Source organism: Meleagris gallopavo, chromosome 2, assembly GCF_905368555.1.
Source record: "Meleagris gallopavo chromosome 2, MGAL_WU_HG_1.1, whole genome shotgun sequence".
NCBI lineage: Eukaryota > Metazoa > Chordata > Aves > Galliformes > Phasianidae > Meleagris > Meleagris gallopavo.
Genome location: NC_139405.1, coordinates 90,655,106 through 90,682,623, shown reverse-complemented (window position 1 = coordinate 90,682,623; position 27,518 = coordinate 90,655,106). Strand labels below are relative to the sequence as shown.

At 38.5% G+C, this 27,518-nt stretch overlaps 1 protein-coding gene across 10 annotated transcripts in view; it reads right to left on the bottom strand.

Annotated features, from left to right (window-relative positions):
• Positions 1-27,518, bottom strand: part of ERICH1 (glutamate rich 1) — a 90,512-nt gene that overhangs the window by 61,231 nt on the left and 1,763 nt on the right. For all 10 annotated transcript variants that reach the window (XR_014881578.1, XR_014881575.1, XR_014881572.1 and 7 more), the window contains exon 2: positions 11,973-12,164. Coding sequence is in view for 2 of the 10 variants with exons in the window: in XM_085217941.1 (XP_085074067.1) it covers positions 11,973-12,164 (192 nt within the window). In the remaining 8 variants the exon portion in view is untranslated. The remainder of the gene's footprint in view (positions 1-11,972; positions 12,165-27,518) is intronic.

Here is a 27,518-nt window from a genome sequence, read left to right as displayed (position 1 = left end):
AAAATCAGAAAGTACAATTCTTTTCTGCAGAGCAGTGCATAATTCCTGCAGCTTGATCTAGGTCTTCAGCAGGATTCCCTCCCTCAATACTAGACGTCATACCAGGGAGAGAGAAAAGCGATGATGATAATAAGCACCCTTGTTAAGTATAGATGTTCACTTACCATTTTACTCAAGTGACAATTGTCACACACTAATGGAAGCTTCGTGCTATTTTGGTAGGTACAAAGTCTCTGCTTCAGGTGGGAACTTGGCTTTCACAGTTATGGAGCTCTTTTATGGAGAGCTAATTAACATCATTTACTATCACAATCTAATTGCTTTAGCCTGCTTAACATTTCTTAAGTGCCCAATCTTTCTAACTTAACTAATCCTAAAATAATTTTTCTCATCTGAGAATACTAGCATCCACTCCATTCCCCCATTACCTGTATTTTAGTGAACTACAAGAGGAGAGTGACCCAAGCCAATTTTTGGGTTGCATTCCTTCCAGAGACCCTCCACCATTTTCTACATAAAATGTAACTGAATGGCTTTTGAATATCTCATTAGTTCATTATGCTATTTGCTATGGTAATATGTATTATTAGCACCAATACCTGGAAGGCAATACTGAAAAATTATTTTCTTTCATGCTTCACTTCAGCTTTACAGTTTTGAAGATGTCTGCTATTCAGTTTTGAATGATGTTTCCTTGTTTAACAAGTAAGATGTCAAAGCATATTATTTTATTCAAAATACCACAATTTACATAGATGCAAACAAAGCAATGAAAGAAAAAAAGTAATTAAACATGTTGCCCTCCAGCTCAGAAAATCCTAAGGTTGTAAACCATTGAAGAAAACTGTTGGGTAGCTGTACAGTATGCCTCCTTTATTGCAGTACTGTTTTTGGCAATATCAGTTTAGATGGTAGTCACAGAACTGCAGTGGTTGGAAGGGACCTCAACAGATCATTGAGTCCAACTCCCTTGCTAAAGCAGGTACCCTACAATAGATCACACAGATAGGTGTCCAGACAGGTCTTGAGTATCTTCATAGAAGGAGACTCTACAGTCTCTTTGGGCAAAATCCTTAGTCCTTAATTTCTAGATTAGCCTTACTTTCTGTTACAGGGTACACAGTTGTCTTTAAACAGAAAAGGTTCACCATCCTCTGATGCTCAAAAAATGACATGTTTTTCAATACATTCCCAGATTTTTGGTAGAAGTCACATAATACAGAACTGCTCCCTATTCTTAGGTTGCAAACCATTTGCCTCTGGCAGCACACTGTCACTCAACTCAGTTCTTTCCAACCTCCATTCTGACACTTCATGTCACCAGACATGTTATCATGTTGTCTTCATTAAATAGAGAAGAATCTAAGGCTAGGAGGCAGCTTTCTTTTCTTGAGTAATGGAAGTGATATAAAGTAAACTGAGCCGTTACTTACTGAAGTCTTTCCTAAGCATTCACTTTTCTATCTTTAAGATTTAATACTTTAAATAAATAAAATTAATCTTCAATATTTGTTTTTGAATGAAAACTCCTTTCTCCACCAACATCTGTGTCTTCTAGGCCAATATCAGTTTGCACAAGTTATCATACTACTACAAAGCTAACAAGATGAACGAAGCAGTTTTCTCTTTCATCCCGCCTCAATTCCTTTGAGGAAATAAGACTAATATATAACAATCTGCATCTTGATATCATGACCACCAGGCTTGTCAGGAGACTGGATGAGCACAAGCTTTCCCTAGGCAGTTCACAACAGAGATAACACTTGCCTACAGCTTAGCATAGATGGAAGGTATGAAACCAATTCCTACAACAGCTCTCTCCCGTGTGGAGACTGAACAAGCCGTACAGACTGGAAAAGGAAGAAGGCAACTGCTGGCCAGCATTATAATTTGTCCTCCTCAGTGTACTGTGGTAATAATTACACTTTAAAAAAAAAAAAAATCAGGCATACTTATTCAATAGCAGCCACGTGTTTGGTGGGACAGGCTCTCAAGCCTTTTCGGCTGGTAATATTTTTTTGAAAGATGAGACTATGTGGAAAGTTCTGTCATCCCCCCCAGAAAGTTGTTCTTCCTCATGCTGAGATAGAACTGCTTGTTGCACTTCTGTTTGTGCCCATTGCCCCTTGTCCTGCTGCTGAACACTACCAAAAATAGCTTGGCCCCATCCACTTGACACCTTTCAGGTAGTTACAAGCACCGGTAAGATCCCCTCCCAGTCTTCTTAACACTTCTAGCATATTCAGATTCATCAACTGAGAAGCCTGTAACATTATTTTTCCTCTGTACTGACATCTTCAACTGCTAAAAACGTGAAGTACACCTTCTAGGGGGCTTTAGAATAGGAGAGAGGTCTTTGTTGCAGCAATTCATCACCTGTAATTATTTCTCAACGATGTCTCTTTATTCACCCTGCAGGCTCTCACATATTACCATTTTGACTTATAATTTCTCTCATTCTAAATGCTGGTAGCTTATTTCTACTAACATATATTTGCATTTCTTACACTTTTTAGGGCTATGTATTTATTTCACTGTGGATTGCAGCTTCTACTTGTTTCTACTGAATACTAGGCCTTATTATATTCTCATTTGTATTAAAAGCACAAATCCAATTTCCTTCTTTGAAGCTGACACAAGTGTAGGATGACAAAAACTTCATTAGCCCCCCCTCCCAGCAGGTTATATAGCTATGCAAAAAGAGAAAAAAAAAAAAAACAAAAACCAAGAAAGTGTTTTCTATTACTTTTTTTGTTTTGCTTTGTGGCTAGCATAAATGACATCACCATTTATAAATTTGGTTTAAAACCCATTTCTAAATTATTTTGTTTCTTGTTAGTATCTCCAGTGGAATAACTGCAATAGTTATCAATGAAAACAAATAGCCAAACTTTGACTTCACATACTTTACTGAAGTCTGTAGGTTGAAAAAGTTTGAAGCAAGTACGCTCAGAGGACTAGGACATTAAAAAAAAAAATAAGAAAAGCACTTGGAAAAGAAAAAAGTAAGCACTTCCTCATCACTGTTTTTTCCTTCACCTTGATGGAAACTAAGATGTTCAGGAAGAAGTTTAGGTCAATAAAGATATATCCATTTTACATGGCCCAAAATTGGGATGGAAAACTCATAAGAAGCAAGACACAGGAGAGCTCAAATTTATTTGTCTCAACACCTCCCATATGTGTGCTTTTCTTTCTTTTTTCTTCTTATTCTCCTTTTCATAAAAAAAAAAACAAACAAAAAAAAACAAAAAACATCAAGAAAGGCTATATGGTAGCTCATTTTATTGAAGATAGGACTTACTATTATGACTCAGTCTCATTCTCATTACAGTGTAAGTAGTAGACATTCTTTGTCACATTAAAAAGAAGATGAAAAAGTAGGAATGCTTCCTTTCTCTTGGAACTGTTGTACGATCTATATTCTTTTGGGAAAAGCAATGAAAACAAAGCACAATAAAAAGTGAGAAGGAAGTAGGGAAAAACTTTGATCTAGGAAACCAAGAAAAAGAATACCTTCCAAAGCAGAATCTGACAGGTAAATGGCAGTTCTAGAATTGAGACAAAAGAACAATCACTGTATACCAGTGAAATATATATTAAAAAAAGTTTGTACTGCTTAGAATTTTCTGAAAACTGAAGATTTGAGGTAATAATGAAACACTATATAATGAATGTCATCGTCTTGTATACATCTTTGTTCATGACAAGACAGAATATTTTGGTTAGATGTCTAAGAATTCATGTTGTATAAACAGGAGAATAAAGCTACCCAAAGTGTTAACCTAGCACTTGCTCAATTATTTTTCCTAGTGCTGCAGATGTTGTGTGAACATACCTTTTAAAAGCAAAGTCATTCCTGTCAATCAATATAATTAAAAAAATTGCAACAGCACTAAATCTAAAAGGCCATGTCTATGATGCAATTAGTTAATTACACTCACTGATTAAGCGATTATGTTATTATTGGGACTTATCTGAAACTAGTCCAGGAAACAAACATATATACCTATCAGAATAGAAGTAAACAAAATTTGAAGTTTTAACTAGTCCTTCTTACTTCAGCTGCAAGAGGCATTGAGCTTGCAGGCTCTCACACTGATAAGGTATTTCAGATGTGGTTCCCAAATCACTCTTTGTCATATTTGAAAATTCATGGCTACCAGACAAAGTCTCCAGTGACTGGAAAAAGGGAAATACCACTTCCATTTTCTCGAAAGGGAGAAAGGAAGACCTGGGAACCATACACCAGTGGGCATCGTGTCTGTGCCTGGAAAGACTGTGGAGCAGATCCTCCTGGAAGACAAGGTACACAATAAGATGAGATTGTTGGAAACAGTGCAGCTTCACCAAGGGCCAATACTGCCCGACCAACCCAATCGCCTTCTACAGTGGAATGATGGCACTGGTGGACAAATGACCTCATCTATCTGGATTTGTGCAAGGCTTTTAAATAGTTCTGCACCACATTTTTCTCTCTAAATTGGAGAAAGATGGATTTAAAGGTAAGAATATTTGGTGAATAAAGAATTGGTTGGATGATTGCAGCCAGAGGGTTATGGTCAGTAGCTCTATATCCAGGTGGGAGTCCACTTCTCTTTACATTAAAAAATAACAAACAACATAGAAAAAAAGTTGTGGAAAATTCTTTACCCCAAACTTAATCAGTAACAAGTTTGTATTATAAGCACATTCACTCACTTCAAGTTACAGTTAGAAATTACAGTTGGTAGTAAGTAAATAGGAAACAAGAATGCCTAAAATCAGAAAACAAAGTTTGACTCAATACTATCATTTTGACAGTGGCAGCTTAAGCACTACACCCCTCATTGTATATGGGAGCATGACACAACCTGTACTGTCATCAATGCATTAAAATTAATTTCAAATGGATGGACGGTGCAAATGCTATTAGACAACAGATCAACTTGTCTCAGGACTGTCTCTCAGCCCTCTTCTAGAGGAAAAACCCATTTTATGGAGTTGTTCTTACACAAGGCATTTTCTGTTTCCTTTCTCAAAATAATTAGCTTTCCTATAGCAGACTAGATTTAGGTTTAGGACATGTTTACATATATACCTAAAGCTGGCATTTTCCACTCCAATTAGATCACTAGTACATACAATTAAATAAGCTATTTGTTAAATGTTTTCAGTTGTCACAGGAGCAGCAGATTTCTTTATGACAGCTAAACTGTTTGGAGTGAAGATGCAGAAGAGTGAACACACATATGCAAGAACACTGGAAAAAGAAGGAATTGGTCAATCGGCAGCAAAGAAAAAAAAAAACAACACAAGAAAACATTGCTAAGAGAACTGGAGACTAAACTACAAGTCTGCTTCCATCACAACTAAAGTTACAGGTATTAGATAGGCAGCCCACTCAATCTGAACACAGATGGGACATATTTACATATTTCCCCCAAACCCCATATCTTTACATTATCTCTCAAACATATTTCTGTCAGCTTGGAAATCTGGTTGAGCACTATTTCTACCATAGACAAGAAAGATCATTGCCTTCTGTCAAGCATTCACTTCTGGATACATTTGTCTCATTTGCAGAGTATAATAATACCACTGAAATAAAGCAGGTAACAAGAGGAATTTTAAACTCTTGAGATAAGACTGTGTGACAACACTTCATTTTATAATAATTGTATTTCCATTGCTCTTCACCTTATTCACAACAGACAGCCTTACATAACAATTAACAGCTGAAGTGATGCTGAATTGCAGAACCAGTTTCTAAAGCTGCTTAGTTCATTGTGTACTGCTAAGTTTGATCTAGAGTTTGATCTCATAAGTATATGCACTTTGTCAGTTTGATCAACTAAAGGCCAGTGCTGATTGCACATCTTTTTTTCAAAAAGCTCTGTCTTCCAGGTGCTTCTGTCACAAGTCTAGACTTCCCGGAACATAATGGCTCTGGGAAGACAGGATTAGGAATAGCAGGGACACGGTCCAACCATCCAAACTCTGATGATTTCTGAAACAGTATATGCTTGGCATTAACAACTTCAATGGGAAAAGTAAGATGGACAACAACAAAGAGCCCCACACAGCTGTACTGAATTTTAACAGAAAATTCACATGTAGGATAACAGTACTGAGATATTTCACAGTTACATTCCACATAACACATTCACATTTTTATTCCAAGCATTTGGATTAAATTGCATTTTTGTCTACTCTGATGGAATGATATAGAGTGCCCTTCTGCCCCTAATTAAAACTTAGGAATAATCATTTTTCTTCATTAACACTTGAAGAGGAAACAATAAACATCAGGTAGGATGTCCCCACAAGATTTCACACTGTCTAGACTCAGCATTTTTCACTTGAAGGAGGGAAAAAAGTGAAACAGCATGCTTTGTATGGAAAATAATAATAATAATAATAAAATATATATATATATATATTGCATTTCAGATCTAAGAATTATTCTTCAGCAACTTTTAAAGTTTAGTTTTTATAAAGATACTAAATATTAAGCAGTAAATCCCAAGTCCTTTAAAAGGTAGCTATAATTCTGATCAAGAAAAAGAGCAAAAACAAAAGAGGCTATTAAAAATCCAAAATGGCAGGTAACAAGACTCTAGCCAGAAGCATGTATATTGATTTTGAATATACACTATAAAAGGTATGGTAAGTAATTACTGAGATTTTAAAGTATAAAGAAAAGCAAAGAAAGCAAAGAACCATATAAGTCAAGAGAAACATCCTCTGTGAAGTTAATTTTTGTTGCAGGTAGGTAGCTCTGATCCTAACAAAGGTCAGAAATGAACAAAACCCATTAAGGTACAACATTTAAGATAAAGGCCATATTTCAGTAAGTCATTCTTAGAAATGCTTTCTCAGTCATTTGCCAGACACTTCTTTCCAGTAAAGAAAGTTTTAAAGCATTTAAAAATATTTATTACATTACTCAGAAACATATTCACAAGGTCAAGGAAAGGAAAATTAAGTCCTCTTATTTGCATGAACTTTCAATTTTCCATTTGCTTTCTCTAATGCTGTCACATAAAAAGGCTCAGGTTAATTACATGCATGCCTTGATTTTAAAGGGTTTAATGTAACAAAGCTGGCTATGTAAAGCCTTCTTAACAATATATGAAGCAGAATAAAACTTATTTTCTTGAATCTTCTAAAACTGAGGTATGGCTCTAGAAATAAAAAAAACAGGCTCCTCAAAGGAAAAAAAAGTTTAGGAATTTTCAATTAGTAGTTCAATGGCTAAACAAACTCCTATTTTTGTTACATTCATTTACTCATTGAGTACTGTATCAGAATCAGGAAAAAAAATATACTATTTAGGAAAACAGAAATCCAAAGAAAAATATTGGACATTGGTGGCTTTCTTCTTCTCTTCTTCTTCTAAGTCACTTTAAAAATATTTTGAGATGAGATGTTAGTATTTCTGCTCTTCTGAACTCCAAGGAGGGAGGACAGTTACGTCTTCTCCACACTATCGAGCTACCACCTTCTATAGGAAGATGTAAAAGTTGTTCAGAAGATCAACATGTAGTCACAAAGGACAGCATCCCTCAGAATCTTCATTTCACCTCCAACTATGCCATGTCTCATTGTCAGCTTCAGTTCCAGAACTGTGCATGAAGATTTATGGTACAATCATTTCTGATACTAAGCTTCATAATTAAAGTCTCTTTCAAGATTAAAGAGAACAAGTCATAAACACAGTTCCCAGTGTTCTGAATACTTAAGCACCTTTAACTCGAGCTCAAAAGAGGCACATAAATGCAAATATTTAGAGGATCAAGATCCAAAAGTACAATCTTAAAGTTTTATGGGCTAGTAAATAACAACAATCTGGGAAGAAGGGTTAGCTTGTGCATATTGGTGATAGTATTTTCCCAATTTGAAAATAGCTGTTAAAGATAAATTGAATGTTGTGATTCACAGGAAAAGCTGTTATTTAATGCTAGAAAATACTTGGATCTTAAATCAAGTTCATTCTAGGAAAATCCTCAGTTTCTTATTGATGCCAAATTTAATTTTTCAGTAAATTTTTGTAGGCATGACAATAACTTTCAAAGCTAGGAAGAAGACTATAGCTACATACAAAAATACTCTCAGTTTCCATTATCCATCTTACACTGCTGCTACTTAAATGATCAGCTTCTTCATAGGTAGCCCATAACCTTTGTCCTACAAGAAAGAAGTTACTTAAAACAGTACAAGACCAAAAAATTGATCAACATTTTTCAAGACTACCCAGTCCATGGCCCCAAATCTTACAGCCCATCACTAAACACACACTTTCAGTGTTCAATGCCATAAAAAACAAAATCACAACATGTAGATGATTATTTATTAAACAGATGAGTTTTTATTAAATTTGAATTAAACCATAGCCAGAAAAGAATGACTAATAGCATTTACTTGCCTCCAATAGAAAATAAGCCTGTTAATTTGCTGTAAATTTAAAGGACAGCCTTATTGCTTTGCTGTGAGAATCCTAAATAAGGAGGTGTTTCTTCTGCTTTATGTTCTCCTCCCCACAAGTTGCATTGTACCTGTACTGGGATTTTGGATCAAGAGCCTCTGTTTATATCTAGTGCCTAGAACTGTTTTCAGTTAATGAAACAGAGGAGTTATATATCACAAGGTCATTTAAGTTCTCCTTCTCATCTCCCACTTCAGTTGGAGTCTGGGCAGAACCTGATTTATAAGAACATACTTAACACAAATGAAAGCATTTTTGGCATCAGAAATTACACCAGTTACATTTATTCAGTATTTTCATCATAGATAACAGGCTATTCATTATCTGCTTCCAAAGTACAATTATTTCCAAATGCTATTAAATATCATTTTACAGCATAAGCTTAATGCTTTATCAGCCTCTGAAATAGTGTCTCTCATTATCAACTACAGAAAAGAAGTACTTAAAGTACTGATCTAAAAACAAACAAAATGGGAATCCAGTAAGGTGAGATTCGCAGGCAATCTTCTGTCACCTTAACCAGATGCAATATGGAACAACAGTCACACAACCTACAAAGACAAATTCTACCACAGACAGATGTAAGAAAACCCTATGGCCAAGCTGTTACTAGCCACTCTCACAGATCAGGTGGGGTCCAAACAAAAACAAACCAGAAAAGGCAGTAGATGCACAGAATAGCCGCTGTCAGAAAGAACAGCTTAAGAAGGTCATCAGTCCAATTCCCATTAAAAACAGTTCCAATTAGATTACATTTTTCAGTCCATTGTTCAGTTTTCAGCGCCTCCAAGGATGGAGATATCACAACCCTCTCTAGTCAGCCTATTCCAATGCTTCATCAGTCCTCAAGACAGATTTACAGAATTCTCCTCCATCCAGTATCTAGCTGGAATTACACCTGTCACAACATGTTTGTTCTGTTGCTAGACATCTGAAAGAAATGTTCCCTATATTAACTACTAAATAGGCACAGGGAAAGTAATGAGATTTCCTCTTAGTGATCTTAATACTAAACAAGCTCAATTTTCAGTCTCACCATATTTGTGATCCAGCACTCTGTGCCATGGTGTCCTCCACTGGACCCACTCTAGTTTGTAACTACTCTTCTTTTACAAAGGAGCCCACTGGTCACAGTACTTTCAGTATGTCTCACTCCAAAACGGTCTCACCAAAGTGAGGTGCTACTCCAGTGTGGTCTCACAGAAGGAATGATTACTTCCTACAACCTGCTGGCCATACTGCTAATACAGCACAACACAGTCAGTCCCTTTTGCTGGGATGCATTGCTCATCAGTGATGTAGGTCCTTTTCCGTAGTGATGCTTCAAGCCATTTGACCTCCTGCTTATATCTAAAGTTGTTCCATGCCACACATAGGACTTGGCAGCCCAGTGTTAATCCCCAAGGTACACCACTAGCATGTGGCCACCTATTGAACCTTATATCATCACTATCCTTTAAACCTGCCAGTTCATCTGATCATTTACTTGGCATCTCCCCATTTTGGCAATAAAAATACTATAGTAGATTGAGTTGAAGATCCTGCTAAAAACTGAACAAAAATGCCCTGTGCTCTCCTTTACCTTCACACCAATCACACCAACACAGAAGGCAATTAAGTCAATCAGGCACAATCTGCCCTTGTTAAAAGCTTACTGCTTCCAATCACCTCTTAGTTCTTCCTATGTTTGGAAATAGCTTCCAGAAGGACTTACTTCTTAATATATTTGCAGTTTCTCAGGTGCTCCTTCTTGCCCTTGTTGAAAAGCATGCATAATACTTACCTTTCCTAACCTCTGTGAGCTTTCAGTGATGACAGAAAGCAGCACAACATCAGCCAGTTCTCCTGGATGCACATCATCTCATTCCACTGACATGCAATTGTGCAACTTGTTCAAGTACTCCCCAGCCATCATCTACCATAAGGATTCCCTTCCACAGACTTTAACACCAGCCTTCAAGTCCTGGTAGGCCAGAGGACAAATCTTACCAGTAAAAACAGAGGCAAAAAAGACACTATGCACCTCAGCCTTTTCCTCTATTTCCTCTTGTCCTCTATTAGTAGGTCCCTTGGATGTTGAGCAGTAGACCCACACTTTCTTTAGCCTTCAAGTTGTTGCCCCCACCCTTCTTGTTTCTCTCAACATCCCTCATGAATGTCAACTTCAGCTGAATTTTGGATGGACTTTTATCAACTCCATCCCAGAATACTCAGGCAACACCTCCACGTTTCTTTTGGGAAGTTGATGTCAGCTTTCATCTTTCCTATAGTTTATTTTTGTATTGTATGAGCTTCCCTCCATGAGGTTAGCAGTCCATAAGTGCAAGCAGCCAATATCTCACAGTTGTTTATCCTGATTGTTATGAACAAAGACCAGTGAAGGCAAGCCTTGCCTCATCTTCCCTTTGCTGCTTCTTGATGCATTTGAACAGTCAGGCATCCTGCCAAAAGTGCTCAGCTTTCTGCATGTCAAAATAGGCCACTCTTGTGCTTTGGGAAAATTATTCTTGTAGATTAACCAGCTCTCCTAAGCTCCTTTGCATATCCAGATCACTCTTCCACTGGATCCTAACAATCAGATCTGCGAACAACAGAGAAGTCTGTTCTCATGAAGTCCAGGGTTCTAATTCTACCAGCCAATTCAGTCACTTCTTTCAGGACTTCAATCTCCAGTCTCTGACCACATCTGTGATCATCACTTCCTTATTTGCAAGTAACAAGTCTAAGCACCATTCCTAAGGATGCTTTCTGGAAACATGGCTTTTTATTTCAAGTCAAACACTTTAATTGCCTCCTTCAGTTACAGGAAAACTTTATTTTAGATGAACTACAACACAAAGCAATTCACACTTTTTCTACACTTGAGCAAAGAGCCTTTCACCTGCAAGTAGTATCACAGCTACTTTATTTCACAACTCCATCATCTTTTGGCATTGCATCCACATTTTACAACCATTTGCAAGAGGCCTTTTACCTACCTGTCAAAATATCTGCGTCACTTTCACCGCATACACACTCACTGAAAATAATACTCTCTAGCAGGATATGAATACATTGACTCAATTGGCATTTGCTTTCCATTGTGCTTAGAGGCACCTAGAGTTTCTGTTGCAACATAAGGGTAGGGATTAGTACTGGATCATTTCACACCCCCGATCTTTCGGTGCATCTCTAATAGCTGAGAGAAGTCATAACAATTAGAAAATTATACTGATAAATAGATTACAGAAACAATCATAGAATATCCTGAGGTAGAAGATCCACAAGGATCATCAAGTCCAACTCCTGAACCCACAATGTCATATTAGTTACTGCTAATGATATGTGCACACACATATACAAGGATAATTTTGGAAGGCTTAAGCAATGACCAGAGGTATTCTAAGTACCAATAGCACAGATTTGTCTGCTAGCATCAATTGAATGAAAAGAAGCAGATACTACACTGTTCTCAAATAATTATATTTAAGAGCATATTATCACAAAAAGGAGCGTGCAGTCTCACCTCGAGATGATTTGCTGAGTGTCCCACTTGATGTACTAGCGTCTGCTGACAAAGCCTGAACATTTTCCAAATCATTCTGTTTGGATTTTGAGCCCAGATTTATGAGAACTGCCTCCTCTTTTCCACTCGAATCATGCACAGGAGAAGATGAAGTTTCAGGATAGAGGCGTTTCAGCACTTTCTGTATGAACACTGTGGAGTAATAGAACATTTTTAAACAGGGAAAAAATAATCAGTGATTTAAAAGGTAGCTTAAGACATTGAAAGTACACAAAACCAAACTCTAATTGACACAAGAGTTTCCCTCATATCCAGTGCAAATCTGTCTTCAATAGTCCCTACCTCTCACATGTAATAAAGTTGAAGATTTAATATATTAAAATTCTAAACTGCACCAGAATAGACCAGTTTTGAAACCCCAGAGACCACTAGCAAGGTGACTTATAAAGTGCTCTATTTGACTAGATTTTGGTAATAAATTAACACAGTACATTTCCAGACTAAACACATTTATTTTTAATTTTCTTTTAAAACAGATACTTTTAAAGACTTCTTACAGAAGTGTTACAAAGCAGCTTGAAGTACAGGTCTCTCCTGGCATAGTGGCACTGCAATTGAATCACTCATTAAAAATCAGTAAGCTAAAACTGCTTAATCATATAGAAAAGCTGGTAAGCAGCAGTAGAAACACGTGGTAACACAATCATTTCTACCAAATTAGAACTATTCTTATATGCCTCTTCCTCTTATGGGCTACCTTCTCATTTCACCTGCAATCTGCTACTAACTCAAGTGCAAGCATCATTTGATTAAAGAAAAGGAATATATGCAAAGAATTCAGTCATCAACAAAATCATCATCTATATACGAATGCATGCATATTTCAATCAGTTGAAGTAACATTCTATTGATTTTTTGTCTATTGCAGAACATCCCCAGTTTCATAAATTCTAAACCTTCAACCAGATATTGCAGGGAGAGGGGGAGCAAGAAGGAGGGAAAAGATTCAGAGGAAAATATCTGACTAATTCCAATTTTAACAGAAATTGTATGGATGCCATGCAAGTGACTTGGTGCAGATTCTTGAAGTAATTCTGCTTAAAGAAGTTTATAGAAATACACAGTAGCAGTTCATAGATCCCTTCAATAAATGGCCTTACTTTACAGCTAAGGAATCAGATTCATTGAGTTGGGAAATCCTTGAATTCCCAGTCCTGGAGAGACAAGCTCCATCTTCCTATCATCTTCCCACACTGCTTTGGTGATGGGTTTCAATTGTCATGTCACAGCTGCAGAGAAGAACATCTTGGATTTTTTTTGAGCTCTTAATAGTTTATGCACAATCACTTTTTGCTTGGACCAAACTTCCTGAATAATCACTGACCTTATAAAAAGACCCAAGAAAAGAGCTGAGCCTGAAGAGTCACCTGGGCAGAAAGCCAGAAAGCTTTGCCTGAATTTACACATATTTATCATAAAGTGGCATCAAATATCCTGATACAAGCTACAAGAGATACCCACTTAAGAAAACACAACCATTTTGTTGGATAATTATTGCAGAAAGACACCAACAAATCAGTATGTACCAAACACGCTTTTTCCTTCTACTAAGGCTTCCTTGCCCAGATATTCTTCCACTAGAAATACAAAACCCACAGTTACTGATTCCAGAGGAAAGAAGAGAAATAACCAACCACTACAGTAAGACAAATCTAATTGCTTTGTGAAGATCTCTGACTCTAAAGTAAGCTGTCTAAGAGGTTTACCCTGAACCCTCTCTCCCTGAGCACTGCTATTACAACACTTCAACCAACTCCAGATTCAGGCACTTGTACCGTACTGCACCCAAAGCAAGTACTTCTTTGAGATAATGGTAAATCTTAGCAAGGAGGTAAGTGTTCTCCAAATCTGCTATAGCTACCCTCCTTAGTAGCTACAGTAGATGTTCCACTCCTCACCTGAAGTCTGACTCCCCAAGTCATCTGTTCACATTTCTCTTCTCCTCCCCAAAAATGGCTCTTTTCTTTCATTTTAAAAATATCTGAACTATACTCATATACACATTGGCATTGCTACAGAAAGCAACAAGAGATCAGTTTTAATACACGCTTATTCTTATGGACTCTTTTCATCTGTAACACCTATGTCTGAGAAAGCAACCTGCAATACTTGCCTCTGAAATGTACAAATACTTCGGAAGGCATACTTTCAACAAAAACCCTCTTGCTTAGAAATCAATGTCTAGATCAGTAGCAGCAACGTATTTATTCAGAAAAGATGTAGTTCAGCTGCCAACACAAAAGCTTACTGGTTTTCAGCATGAACAAGGGGAGAAGAAGCTGGGTGCTCTTTACTGCCTGCAGCACTTGTGCATCTGGCAGTGCCTCTCAGTACAGCAGGCATCTCCTCAGGGAAACAATAAGCCCAATAGCCACAACAGAATGGAAACAGACAGCAGTAACATCTAGGGCATAACAAGTTGCCTGTTTGGAACCAGGTGTACTTCAAGCCTTCTGAGTACAGCAGGAATTAATAAACCCCAGCAGTAAACCCTCCTTGGAAAAATTTAAAAGGTGGCATTCCTAAGTAGTTAGAAAAAAAACCTGACTAATTTAGCTAGAGATATTTACAATCCTAAGTATGTTGCAACCTTACAATAAATAAATGAATGAAATCTGCCCATGGTCCAACACTGTTCCAACAAGTTTTCCTGCATATCAACAAACAAGGGAATTAGACTGATGAACAATATCTATCCTGCTACCCACAACAGCTTTACAAGCACTCTGCTTTGGCTTTAAGAGTCTCTCAGAGCTAAGCTACCAAAACCTTTCTCAGATGACAGAGGATATTGTTTCCTTGGGGTTCTATTACTGCAATTGCTTAAAAAAAAAAATAAATACTAGTAATAAAAAATAATCCTGTGATGTCAACAAGTGTTGGCTTAACCATGGGAGGCTGGTCAGTCTCACCACACAATGGCTTTCCTCCCCCATTTAGAACTCTCCCTAACTTGTTTGGTATTATGCAGCACCAGAGATCTATGTGTAAATGCAGTAAAAACCCTGTCAGACTCCCAGAACTCAGAGGAGACTGAAGAAAATGCATGGAGCAAAGTATCGGAGAAATAACTTTCTTATCAGAGCTCCAAAACAGAATAAGACTCACTCTCAGCATTCCAGTAGCACAGCTATGTAAACATATTCATTGCTGTTGTTTTCCAGTAGAGATTACTGAGGAAGGGTCCACACTGATTTGTACTCTCTTTCAAGAGATCGGTCTAGAACACTTTACTCTTGATAGCAGATGGATGTTTCTGAACAACCATAAGCAATTTTGAGATATGCTTCTGAATGATCTCATGAATTCTTTATAAAGCACAGGAAAGTTAAGGATATGGTATTTAGAATCAGAACCAAAAAAAGTCAACACATTTATGTACAATGCTCACATGTAAGACAGAAAGGATTTAATATTTCCCACTGACTGAGTTTTGGAAGATACTCCTGAAAACTGTATTAACATATAACAAAATGTAGTGTTTTGGTCTGGGAGAGAAAGAATAGTTTAAGTGGAATTATCTCTAGAACTGAGCCTGAACATGAATCGAACAAGAAAGAAATATGAACAGCAATATGAAGCCAATTATAAGGAAAAAAAAGAGAGCCCTGCTGCAAGAAATACAGCAAACATATCAGTGCTCACAGTTCTGGAGTTTGCTTTGTTCTAAAAGATGAGAAATCGCAAGTGAGAGAAGGAAGCTAAGAATTTTAAGGGCAAAGAATGGCAGTGGGGTAGATGTGCCAAAAGGAACAATGTACATAAGCAACAGCACTGCATTGCTTTCAACTATCCTAATTTCCCAAAAAGCAAAAGGACATCCATATGTTTCATAGGATATAGACTAAGCAAGAATTAATAAAGGCACACTTAAGTATCCAAAGGTGGGCTATAAGAAAGGGACAGTCTCTTTAGCAGGGTCTTTTTGATAGGACAAGGGGAAGTGGTTTCAAACTAAAAGAAGAGAGATCTAGAGTGAATATAAGGAAAAAGGGTGTTTTTTTTTTTTTTTTTTTTTTTTTTAAATAAGGGCAGTGAAGCACTGAAGCAGGTTGTCAGAGAGACAGTGGATGCCCTGAAATTCCAGGTCAGGCTCAACAGGGCTCCGAGTTTGGCCAATGCACAATAGGTCTTGAAAAGCTACCACAGTAGTTTATCATTGCTCTGACCTCTGAGGTATAATTGACAAAACATTACTTGCAGTGCGCCAAAAATTAAAGATGTTTTCTGAGTTCTACTGAGAATGTATACTGCAATGCATAGAAGAATGTCTCCATAGCTACGTGTTACTGAAGAAGATGATGAAGAAAGATGACTCGGAACAGTCAGCCACACTATGACAACAGATGGAAGTTCTAAGCCTCTAACCTTGATGAACACAGCTCAGGGGTCTCCACGTCTTGGAACTCTCTGTTATTACATTGGAATTTGACACTGTCTCCTATAGCATTCTACTGGAGAAGTTTGCACCTCATGCTAAGACAGGTGTACGGTTTGCTGGGTAAAAAACTGGCTGAATGGCCGAGCCCAGTGGTAGTGAATGGAGTTAAATCTAGATGCAAACAGCAGTGTGTCCCAGGAGTGAGTGTTGGTACTGGTCCTGTTTAATATCTTTATTGGTTATTTTGACAAGGGGACAGAGTGCACCCTCAGCAAGTTCACAGATGACACCAAGCTGGAAGGAAGTGCTGATCTGACAGAAGGGAAAAGGGCACTGCAGAGGGACCTGGACAGACTGGATCGATGGACCAAGGTTAATGGCATGAGTTTCAATAGGGCCAAGTGTCGGATCCTGCATTTTGGTCACAACAACCCCAGGCAACCCTACAGACTTGGGGAGGAGTGGCTGGAAAGCTGCCTGATGGAAAGGGATCTTGGTGTACTGATGGACAGTCGGCTGAATATGAGCCAGCAGTGTGCCCAGGTGGCCAACAAGGCCAATGGCATCCTGGCTTGTATCAGGAATGGTGTGGTGAGCAGGACTAGGGAAGTCATCCTGCCCCTGTACTTGGCACTGGTGAGGCATCACCTCGAGTACTGTGTTCAGTTTTGGGCACCTCAGTACAGAAAGGACGTGGAGGTACTGGAGCAGGTCCAGAGAAGGGCAATGAGGCTTGTGAAGGGCTTGGAAAATCAGCCCTATGAGAAGACTGAGGGAGCTGCGGCTGTTTAGTCTTGAGAAGAGGTGGCTGAGGGGAGACGTTATTGCTCTCTTCCAGTACCTGAAAGGTGCTTACAGTGAAAGTGGGTTGGTCTCTTCTCACTGGTGACAGGTGACAAGACGAGGGGAAATGGCCTCAAGCTGCGCCAAGGCAAATTTAGGTTGTATGTTAGGAAACACTTCTTTGCAGAAAGGGTGGTTAAACATTGGAATAGGCTCCCCAGGGAGGTGGCTGAGTCACCATCCCTGAATGTGTTTAAGAGCCATTTGGATGTGGTGCTCGGAGATATGATTTAGCTTGTTAGAGTTAGGGTACTATGGTTAGGCTGCGGTTGGACTTGATGATCTTTGAGGTCCTTCCAACCTGAGTGATTCTATGATCTGCCTTATGGCACGAAGGGCCTACAAAGGGACCTGGATAGACTGGATCAAAGGACTGAGGCCAACAGGATGAGCTTCAACAAGACCAACTGCCAAGTCCTGCACTTTAGATCACAATAACCTCATCCAAGTGGCTGGAAAGCCACGTGGCAGAAAATTACCAGGAGTTGCTGGCTAACAGCCAGCTGAATATGAGCCAGCAGTGTGCTCAGGTGGGCATTAGGTTTTTATGGGCCCACTTCTCTAGCCTGTCCAGGTCCCTCTGGATGGCTTCCCTCCACTGTATCGACAGCACTGCTCAGCTTGTGTCATCTGCAAACTTGTTGAGGGTGCTCTCGGTGCCATCATTTGTGTCGCTGATGAAGAGCACCGGTCCCAAGATCGATTCCTGAGGGACACCGCTTGTGACCGGCCTCCACCCTGACACAGAACCAGTGATCACAACCCTTTGGCTGCATCCAGCCAGCCAATCCCTCATCCATCGAACAGTCCATCCTTCAAATCCACACCTCTCCATGATCTTAGAGATCTTTTCCAACCTTAATGACTCTGTGATTTTAATTACTTGTTATTTTAGTTCAATATCACATGTGGGAAGATTTGTCCATCGCCAGCATCTCCAGAATCCAAACATGAGTGCACACAACTGTGGAGAACTGCTTGACACATTTTTTGTCCTCTTTCTTTTTTAGGAAAGCGACAGGACTTTAATACTGCAATGAGTAAGTTTCATTTATATCACTGATATACGTTGTTGAAATCAAGCTACCGAAAGGGATAAAAGCATTACTCTTTCTGTAATCATCAACTAAAAATGACTCTGCATTCAGGGTGTACTTGAATTTGACAGACCTCAGACTGTGCGTGCTTGAGGTCCATGTGGTAGTGGAGTAGTGGAGGGTCACAGCTGTGTGTGCTGCACCAATGTGGTTCAAAATTGCACAAGGGAAATCTTATAACAGATATGACAAAAAAAAAAAAAAAAGAAGCAATGCACAGTAATATTAACAGAAATACCTGGCACAATTTCTAAGAGAATCTTTGCTCCTCTGCTGTGGGGAAAGACCAAGCTAGACTGACACTGCCTCTGTTAACAAGGTTATAAAGATTAAAGAGAAATATGGAGCCTTAAGAACTACATTTTTCTTGGGGTAGCCTCGATGCTTATGAGGACAAGCAAAAATTCCTAAGTGGAGATTAATAAACCAGAGATGACTATAGAAGAAAACCTGTGTGTATTATCAATCACAACAGAGACTCAGCCACCAGTGTGATTAAAGTCATGTGTAATGACAGTGTGATCCAGATCCTACTGAGCCAAACATTTTTTAATCTGAGACAGGAAAATGTACTGCATTAAAATACAACTCCAGAAAGACCTCACTGGAAACACTGTGCAAATGGAAGTCTGCTGTATAGAGAAGTTTCTACAATAGCTAGCAAGACACAGAAAAACACAGATCCTGAGCTGTTTAGCATGAGCAAAGAAATGTCAGAAGAACTTTAAGTATGAAATAGTAGGAAGTGTTACATAGCTCAAGAACAAGGCTGCATAAGACCAGGTCACAAAAATACTAATGATGAATAAGAACTGCCAAGCTAAGTGCAATGGTAAACATCTAGAAGATTTTCAACAATCTTCTCATAAACAAAATAAACTAAGGCAGTTAGAAAAGCCTCTTTCATTTAACTCTGAACTTCTTTAAAAGCTACAAGGCTGTTTCCAACAAAAAGGACTAGAACCAACTCAAAAAGTTCCTTTCAATCTTGTGCTCTTCACCAGTTACTCCAGGGATCCTTATAGCTAATTACTGATATGCTAAAAAACTAAGCCAAAAGATTAGGCATATACAATCACCAGGTCCCATATCAGTTAAAAACAACTAAGAAATTTTTTTTTCCTAGTTATCACAAAGCTCACCAAGGGAAACAAAGTTTTCCAAACACTGCAGTAGATGTATTACATAAAACAGAATTCGGATTTGTTATATCATACAGGTAAACTCAGACCATCAAGAATCTGAAGCGAGTCTCTGAAGCTAAAGCCAGCAGAAAGGAGACATAACACAAACAATATTAGTTAAACTGACTTTCATATTTGTTGACGGTTCACAAGACAGGCATTCTTTACAAAAAAAATAAGCTGAGTTAAACTGAATGCTAGTGAAATAACCAAGATCCCAAACTTTGCTTACATGCAACCCCCTCCCCCGCCCTCCTTCCCCCTGACTCCAGCAGTACATAAGCCACATCATATTTATAAGCAGTAAATAAAAATGCATATGTACAGCAGTTAAAACGTTAGAGTGAGACTTCGCTCTACTTCCTCACAGGAATCCTATGGACTTCAAGTTTTCTACTTAAAGGAAAGGAAGCCCAATTTGTCCTCTAGTAGTGATAAGCACCAGTTTAAACAGTCAATAATAGAGAACAGTAACCTCTACTTTCATTCAGAAAATAACTGCATTTAAAGTGCGGATCTTCTTTATGATTTTATTATATGCCTAAGTTATTTTAAAGCAAAGGACGTGGTTTCTATTGTACTTCTACGGCTTCAAACAACAGCACTAGAGTCTTGCATCCAATGCAGAAAACGTAAACACCATACAAAGAGAAGTATTGATGTATTCTTTGAGAAAATTTCAATTCTGATATACCTACAAACATAAAACCCCAAACCCATACATTCTTTAGTCTTCTGAATTCATTTTCTATTTAGATTTCAGAAGTGAAACAAGTTTGTTTGCTTTCCAGATTAAGATACACAATGCTACTAAAGCAAACAGCCTGTAATTGATACACACTGGATTTTCCTACTTCACGATTAAGCTGAAGCAACTCTCAAGGATACATATTTCCAGGAACTATCCAGCACCAACAACAACAAAAAAAAAACAAAGCCAAGGTTTTCAGGAAGGAAAACAACTTGTAACAGGTACTAAGCTGCTAAGTGGCTAACACTTGACAACTCGTCTATGTAAACAGTGAAGTACAAATCCATCAGAAAACTGAAAAAGCACTCTGTGTCTGCAGTTTGACATCACAGCAGGAAAACAAACTCCAGGAGAAAGTACAGAGCACGCAGAGATACCAATGAATATCCAGGATCTTTCTACCACAGTTTCCTAAGAATAAAGAGCCTTCCTTCAGTTAAATGTATTGTTTGGTATCTAAGTATTAACACCATCTGATGACACCATTAAGTTTCTTGCCTTACGTACGTGTGCAACCTACCCACAGTTGCACATGTGCCAATATAGGAATAGCACTGCAGACTTACAGAGATTCTCCTGGGGTCGACAGCACAACTGAAAACTCAGTTAGCACCACAGATTACGGTAAAAACACTTTCAATAATTGAACAAATAACGTTCTGATCAGCATCAGAAGTGTTCCTGTCCAGCTGAGTGTAGGAGGAGACTTTGTCCTCAAGAAACATTTCTGTGGAGAATGCTGGCTTTCGGCTCTGTGCCACATATGCTGTAAGCACCCCCACAGCATTTCTCAATCGTTTGCCTGCTGCCTACTCAAATGTAAGTTGGGCAGCAAGAATAAAACAAATGGCATCAGGAGCAACAAACACAGAGCTCTGAGGGGCTCGCAATTCGCCCTACTTGATCTCTCTCCTACTAACAGGAGTGCTGTGCAACTTGGGAAGTCAGGAATTTCTTCTGAAAGCATCTCATGTGCAAGGTATGAGAACTCATTATTTTGGCTAATGCAGAGAAGAAAAGAGTACAGCAGAACAGAAGACAACGGAAAGAACAGAATGTTTGGACAAGGCTTCATTAAAACGTTCAGTTCGTCTCTGTTAGCACAGAATTATTCTCCAATATTCAACAGAATTATAATCCTTGAAGGATCTGTTGTTCTGCAAGTATGATACCACCTACAAAGGCTATTTTGGGATGCTTATTTTACAGAACTGTCACAAAAAAATCACAGACCAGTTAAGGCAAGAAAGGACCTCCAGACATCATTTAATGCTCAAATTCGGGTCAGCTAAAGCAGCTTGCCTAGGGCCATGGTTTATATCAAGCAAAAGAATCAGAGACTGACTTGGGTTGGAAGGGACCTCAAAGATCATGGATCTCCAAGCCCTCTGCCATATGCAGGGCCACCAACCTCCCCATTTAATACTAGACCAGGCTGCCCAGGGCCCCATCCAGCCTGGCCTTGAACACCTCCAGGGACGGGGCATCCACAACCTCTCTGGGCAGCCTGTTCCAGCACCTCACCACTCTCCCTGTAAAGAATTTCCCGATACCTCAAATCCCAATAGCTCAATCATCATTGCTTCTCTAATCATAGCTACATAGTCAACTCTCAACCAGGACACTCAATAGGACCACTTGCAGAAGAAAAGAAATAAAAGTCAAGATACATGGATTTCACTAAGATCCGCAGACAAAGGGTATAAAAGTATTTTAAGAGATCACTACATACAGAAAACATCAGCCAGATTGTCATTTTTACCAGCTAGCAGGTAGAAAACTGATAAGATTTCTGGCTAGAAGGTGTTTCCATTCCCTTAAAACATTTTCTACAATGCTTACTTCCCCTTTTATCATACAATATGGACATTTGTATTTTAGGTCTTCTGTACTTCTGAAGGAGTTGCTCAACTGGCCAAGCTGATCGACCTTTTATTTATTTGGCCTAGCATGCAGAGCTATGGCTAAGAATCAGCTCAAGTTCCAAAAAGACAAAAGACACCCTGCTTATACTGCACACTACAAACAACATCCAGTTTGCAGTTACAACACCTTGTGATAGGCATGTGCAAGACATCACACTGTTTACACATCAGCCGCTCCTCCAAGAAGGCTGAAGAGTATTCAGCTGGCCAGTCTCTTAGTATCTAAAATGCTTTCACTACAGATGAAATTGTACTTAGTTTAAGGCCCCATTACAGTCAATGGAAATCAATGCACAGCACATCTGATAAGAAATAAATTAATCTTGATCCAAGTTTCATAATATAAGAAGAGCCACATATACATTGCTTCCAGACAAAAGCAAAGCCACAAATCATCAGTTCCAGAAGAATCTTCCAGTCAATTTCACTCACATGTAACTATCAACAGACAAAGATATATACAATTTCCTCATTTTTGAAATGGATATATGAGGAAGAGAATAAGTATACCAGGAATACAATTACACACCATGTTGCTTAAGAGTTCACACTATAAGGATGTATGTCATATTTATAACAGGGGTACTCCTGTCCAAGTCAGGAGAAGAAAAAGGTTATCATTTTCTTGCTACCAATGACTTCAGCTTTGCTAAGACTGACATACTTCCATTCCACCACAAACAGTATGAATGCAAACAAAAGCAAAACACCAGCATGGGTGGTATTCAAATTGATCTTTCCAAAAGAAAAAAAATTAACTGGTACAAAGCATACCGAATCTGAGATGTATTCAAAGTACAGTTTTACATATTCCATAAGAATGGGAAGTCTCCAATTTCACATTATTTTGCTTTCTGTTCACAGTCTATAAACATCCTCCATCCTGCAGGTGAAGCTATGGTAACAGGTTCTTATGAGGACAACTAAACAACAGTGCATGACAAAAGCAGGGACTGAAGGAGCTGCTGCAGAAAACACAGGCTAGAGCAGACCATCCATCTCTCGAAAGATGCCACTGTAGATGAACGGAGGTCTGGGTCAAAGAGTATGCCCTTCTGCAGATCAGCCACAATATCTTGTTTCCACCTAGCAGTGTTTACCTACAAATGAATACTTCTACATACCGTGACTTGCTCTTTTTTTCATTCCGAAAAGTCCTTGTTTCTCAAAGGCACTATTATTCTCCAAATCTCGTTCTTGAGGACTTTACAAAGTAATTTTTCAGTTTAACATTTCAAGGTGGAACTCACTTGCACCTTCAAGCCAGAAAAATCACTAAGGCTAACCCATCTGAATGATGGAAGAAGTTATTTTGCCTATCTACCCACGCTGAAACCAACCTGTGTCTGAATGCACAGAATATATTCCATCCGACTGTGGAGGCCCTTCAAGAAGTGGAAACACTAAAAATGGTTTACTTGAGTTTTTTCTACTGTTTAATCAACTTTCCTTATACAATTTTTACATTCTTCTATTCTGATCAAATGTTAATGACAGCTTAAAGGAAAAAAGTATATTTCTGTCTGAATGCCCAAACACAGGAACAGTTTTACAACTTATTTCATGGGCATTCCATATATCAGAAAGCATTACTCTCAATTAAGCTACCATCACATATTTAGGTGGAAAAGGAAGAAACATCCCATTTGGAAATAAAACAGAAGGATATACTTGTATTCAAGTATTCAAGGTCACATGAATTCTGTGTCTGAGCTACCTGCATGCGAGTACAGCTGTTAACCTTTATATCATGGGGAGCTTCACCAGAAACTGAGATGCTGTCATTTTTAATCTATGTAACACTAACTTCACTATCTTAAGGTTTACATCATTTTCTCCAAAACTTATATTAGCATTCCATGTCCCATTAGACATTAAAATCGGATACTAATTGCCTAGCTTTTACTTCTCTTATTCTTAATAGTTATTCTTATTCTTAAGTTATTGAATTGTAATAAAGAACTTCCAGCTTTGTGCTATAATATAGCAGTCCATAAAATTGCATTTCCATTTATCTTTTCACCTAGCACTATGCTTTGTAGTATAAGAAAAACCACTTTGTTACCTGACAGTAATACATTGTTCTCCCTTCTTTGAGTCAACTTTTGAACAAGAGCAACTTATTTAAGTATACAGCTTAAGATATCAGTAGAGGAGGAAGGAAACAGTGACAGCATAACCCACAGCTGTGCATTCACCCAAATTAAGTAGTAAGTCACAACAGGCATTGCTATACCACTCAGACTGACCTGTGGGCTCCCAGGCCAACGTGACTCATGGCAATCATAGATACAAAACTAAGACACAGACGATAGAAAGCAGACATTTGTTTTCTCTTCTTAGCTAAGATGAAACTGACTCAGCTTCAGTAAGCATGATCTCTGTGTCACCCTGCAGCTTCAAATCAGTACGACTGGTGTTACATCTGTCAGCAAGTTCTGCATGACTGTGTAGTTCAATGAGAATCTGACTAATAGATCGTGCCATCCTGTCTCAACAGAGGCTTTAGAGATCTCTCAGTAGGCCGCTTTAATTGCGACTGCGAGCTCCTAGACATCTAATAAACTTGACTTGACATGACACAGATAAGAAGCTACACAGCCAACACAGTGAGAACAGTATGATTTTGTTCCAGCTGTTCACGAGGACCCTGCCTGCCCCACAGCAAAACCTTGTTAACTGTGTGCTCTCACTACTGCCCTGGGAAAATAAAGCATCTTCACAATCGCATCAATTTGTGCACACTATCCATGTTTCCAGGTGTGTCATCACATTTCTCATACTGCAGGATCAAACAGATTCCACTCAAAACATCTAAAAGTCTCACATCTATCCTTACTAAAGAAGAACAAGTTCGCTAATTAAAATTAATAAAATTAATAATTCTTGCTACTTTAAGTTGGTCCAAGTGTAATTATTTATTTGTTGAGATGAGAGTTGAAGGGGTGGTGAAGAAGGAAAAAAAAGTAACCAATCCCAGCAAAGCTCCACAAGCTGAGTACTTCAAACATCACTGGTCACCAAAATCCTACAAACACGGTACCAAAATCCTACAACACCTCAGAAAGTGTAAGCCTTACTTTAACCTAGAAACTTCTTTCTGCTTCAGGGAACGCAAAGAGTATATGGCCTGAGGAGAGCAAACTCAAACACATACATGCAAGCTAAAGCTCAAGTAGTAGCCTTTTTCCTTTGAGCAACCAGAATAAGGTTTTTACTACATCTTGGAGGCCTTTTTCCATTCCAACTTAGAAACACTGCTACTATTGGGTAATCCTCTGCTGTGTGCTGCAGGTAGCATGGAAAACAAACTGTAACTCAGTTGCTTGAACCATTGCTCTAAGAACAGTTAAACAAGTGAAAAAAGCAACTTAGAGTACAGGTTACTGAAGAAAAAAAAACTTTTAAAGAAAAACACAATTGAGAACTTGCTCTCTCCACTTGAAAGAAACTGAAATGAATTTCAGAATATACATCTTCACAAATAAAACCTTGAAACTGCCAGAAGTAGTATCACTGAGCATATAGAATACATAGAAGGTAAACAACTGCATGCCCATCTAGCCTTCCTCGGAGAGAAAATACATCACACTCAGCTGTGACTTGAGTATTTGCTGCATAATATCCAGCAATTGCTACAGATGTTCCCACGTGCATCTAACAAAAATCAATATCATGTCAAATAGCCCATCATTATGAAGCTACAATGACAGATTTTCCTTTCTTTCAAGTAGTTATAAGGGCACTATAATATAAATCATTAGGCAAGCCCTAGAAGCGCAAGTTTCTAGACACTTGTTAGCTATTTTCTTTTAAATCCTTTTGAACTAGAGACAATCAAAAGCATAAAGGGGCTGTGAGCAACCTGGTCTAGAAGGAGGTGTCCAACCCAAACCATTTTATGATTCTATAAGAAATCAAATGCTGCCCACTGGAAATAGCCTGGTAGATCTCCAAGGATTCCTCCATGAAAAAAAAAACCAAACACCAACAACCCTAATCTCAATAAACCCAACACCACCCGTTCCACTGCCAAGAACCTTAAAGGCTGCATTACATCAGAATCATGATATTCAGTTACCTGCATGTGTTGCCCTCACAGACTTCTTAAATACAAAGCTGGTGGATCCTACCACATCTGCTTGTTTGTTCCTAACATGTCAGCCTCCTTTTCTGGCTACACTACTCACTCAGGCTCAAAGCTGAACTCACCAACAGCAGCCTATGATTTATTTCCTCCAGCCCCTAATAAGTTTTAACGGCAGATTCAACTGTGATCATAGGTGTACAATCCCCACATTTAATCACAAAAAACATTGGTATCACTGATTTATTTAGCTGCTACCCAAGTAAACCGACTTTCTCAAATAAAGTTTAGATCGTCATCAGCCATAATAAATCTTTGGTCACTGCCTGCAAGATGCATTGATAGCTGCCCAAGAAAAAAAAGACACATTTCCTGCCCCTACAAAAAAAAACAAACAAAAAAACCAAGCAAAACAAAAAGAAACACCAGCAAACCAAAGCGAAAAAGAACAACAAAAAAGCCCACCAACAAATAAACAAACAAAACAACACAAAAACCAAATTCTATAAGCCTACCAAAACACAAAACCACACAGTCAATATATCTTCTGCAGAGCACAGACAGCCCTTGCCAGACATCAAACTCCATTTCTAGATCACATTTATTCGTAAAAACCTATTAAAAGACATCTATCCTAAAGAAAAGTGGTTTATCCATTCTTTTTTTTAAACAAAAATCCTCACAGGGTTTTCAGAAAAATTACATAGTTTAAAAAATAACCCCATTAAGATCTGCAAGGAGAGTTGCTCCTAATTAGCAAATAGAAAAAATTGGTGTGTTTTTCTGCAAGAATCAAGTACACGTACACATACGTGATATAGCCATTAAAATCAAAAGAAAAAAAAACAAACAACAACTTAAGAACTACAGTCTCCTTCCAACCCTCAAACAAGTAGGAGCTTCCTGCCCAAAACTTAAGTTTCATCACAAAAACACTGGAATAGCACTCCAGAGCACAATACTCTCTGTTCAAAATGTTTTTGTTAGTTAGTGGAGGTGTTGACTATCAGTCACCACATTTCCAGTATAGCCCCCCCAAACAGAAAGCCTGTAGTATCACTGGGTCATCCTTCACAAGGCATAACAACTTTGGTAGCACTTACTAGCAGTGAAGGTCAGTGATGTGCAAGGTGCCAATACCAGTATCTCAGTGCTTATCCCCTACCAGGCCACCACCCTGTCGGCCTGTATGGCAGCTTTATCTTGGAACCACACAAG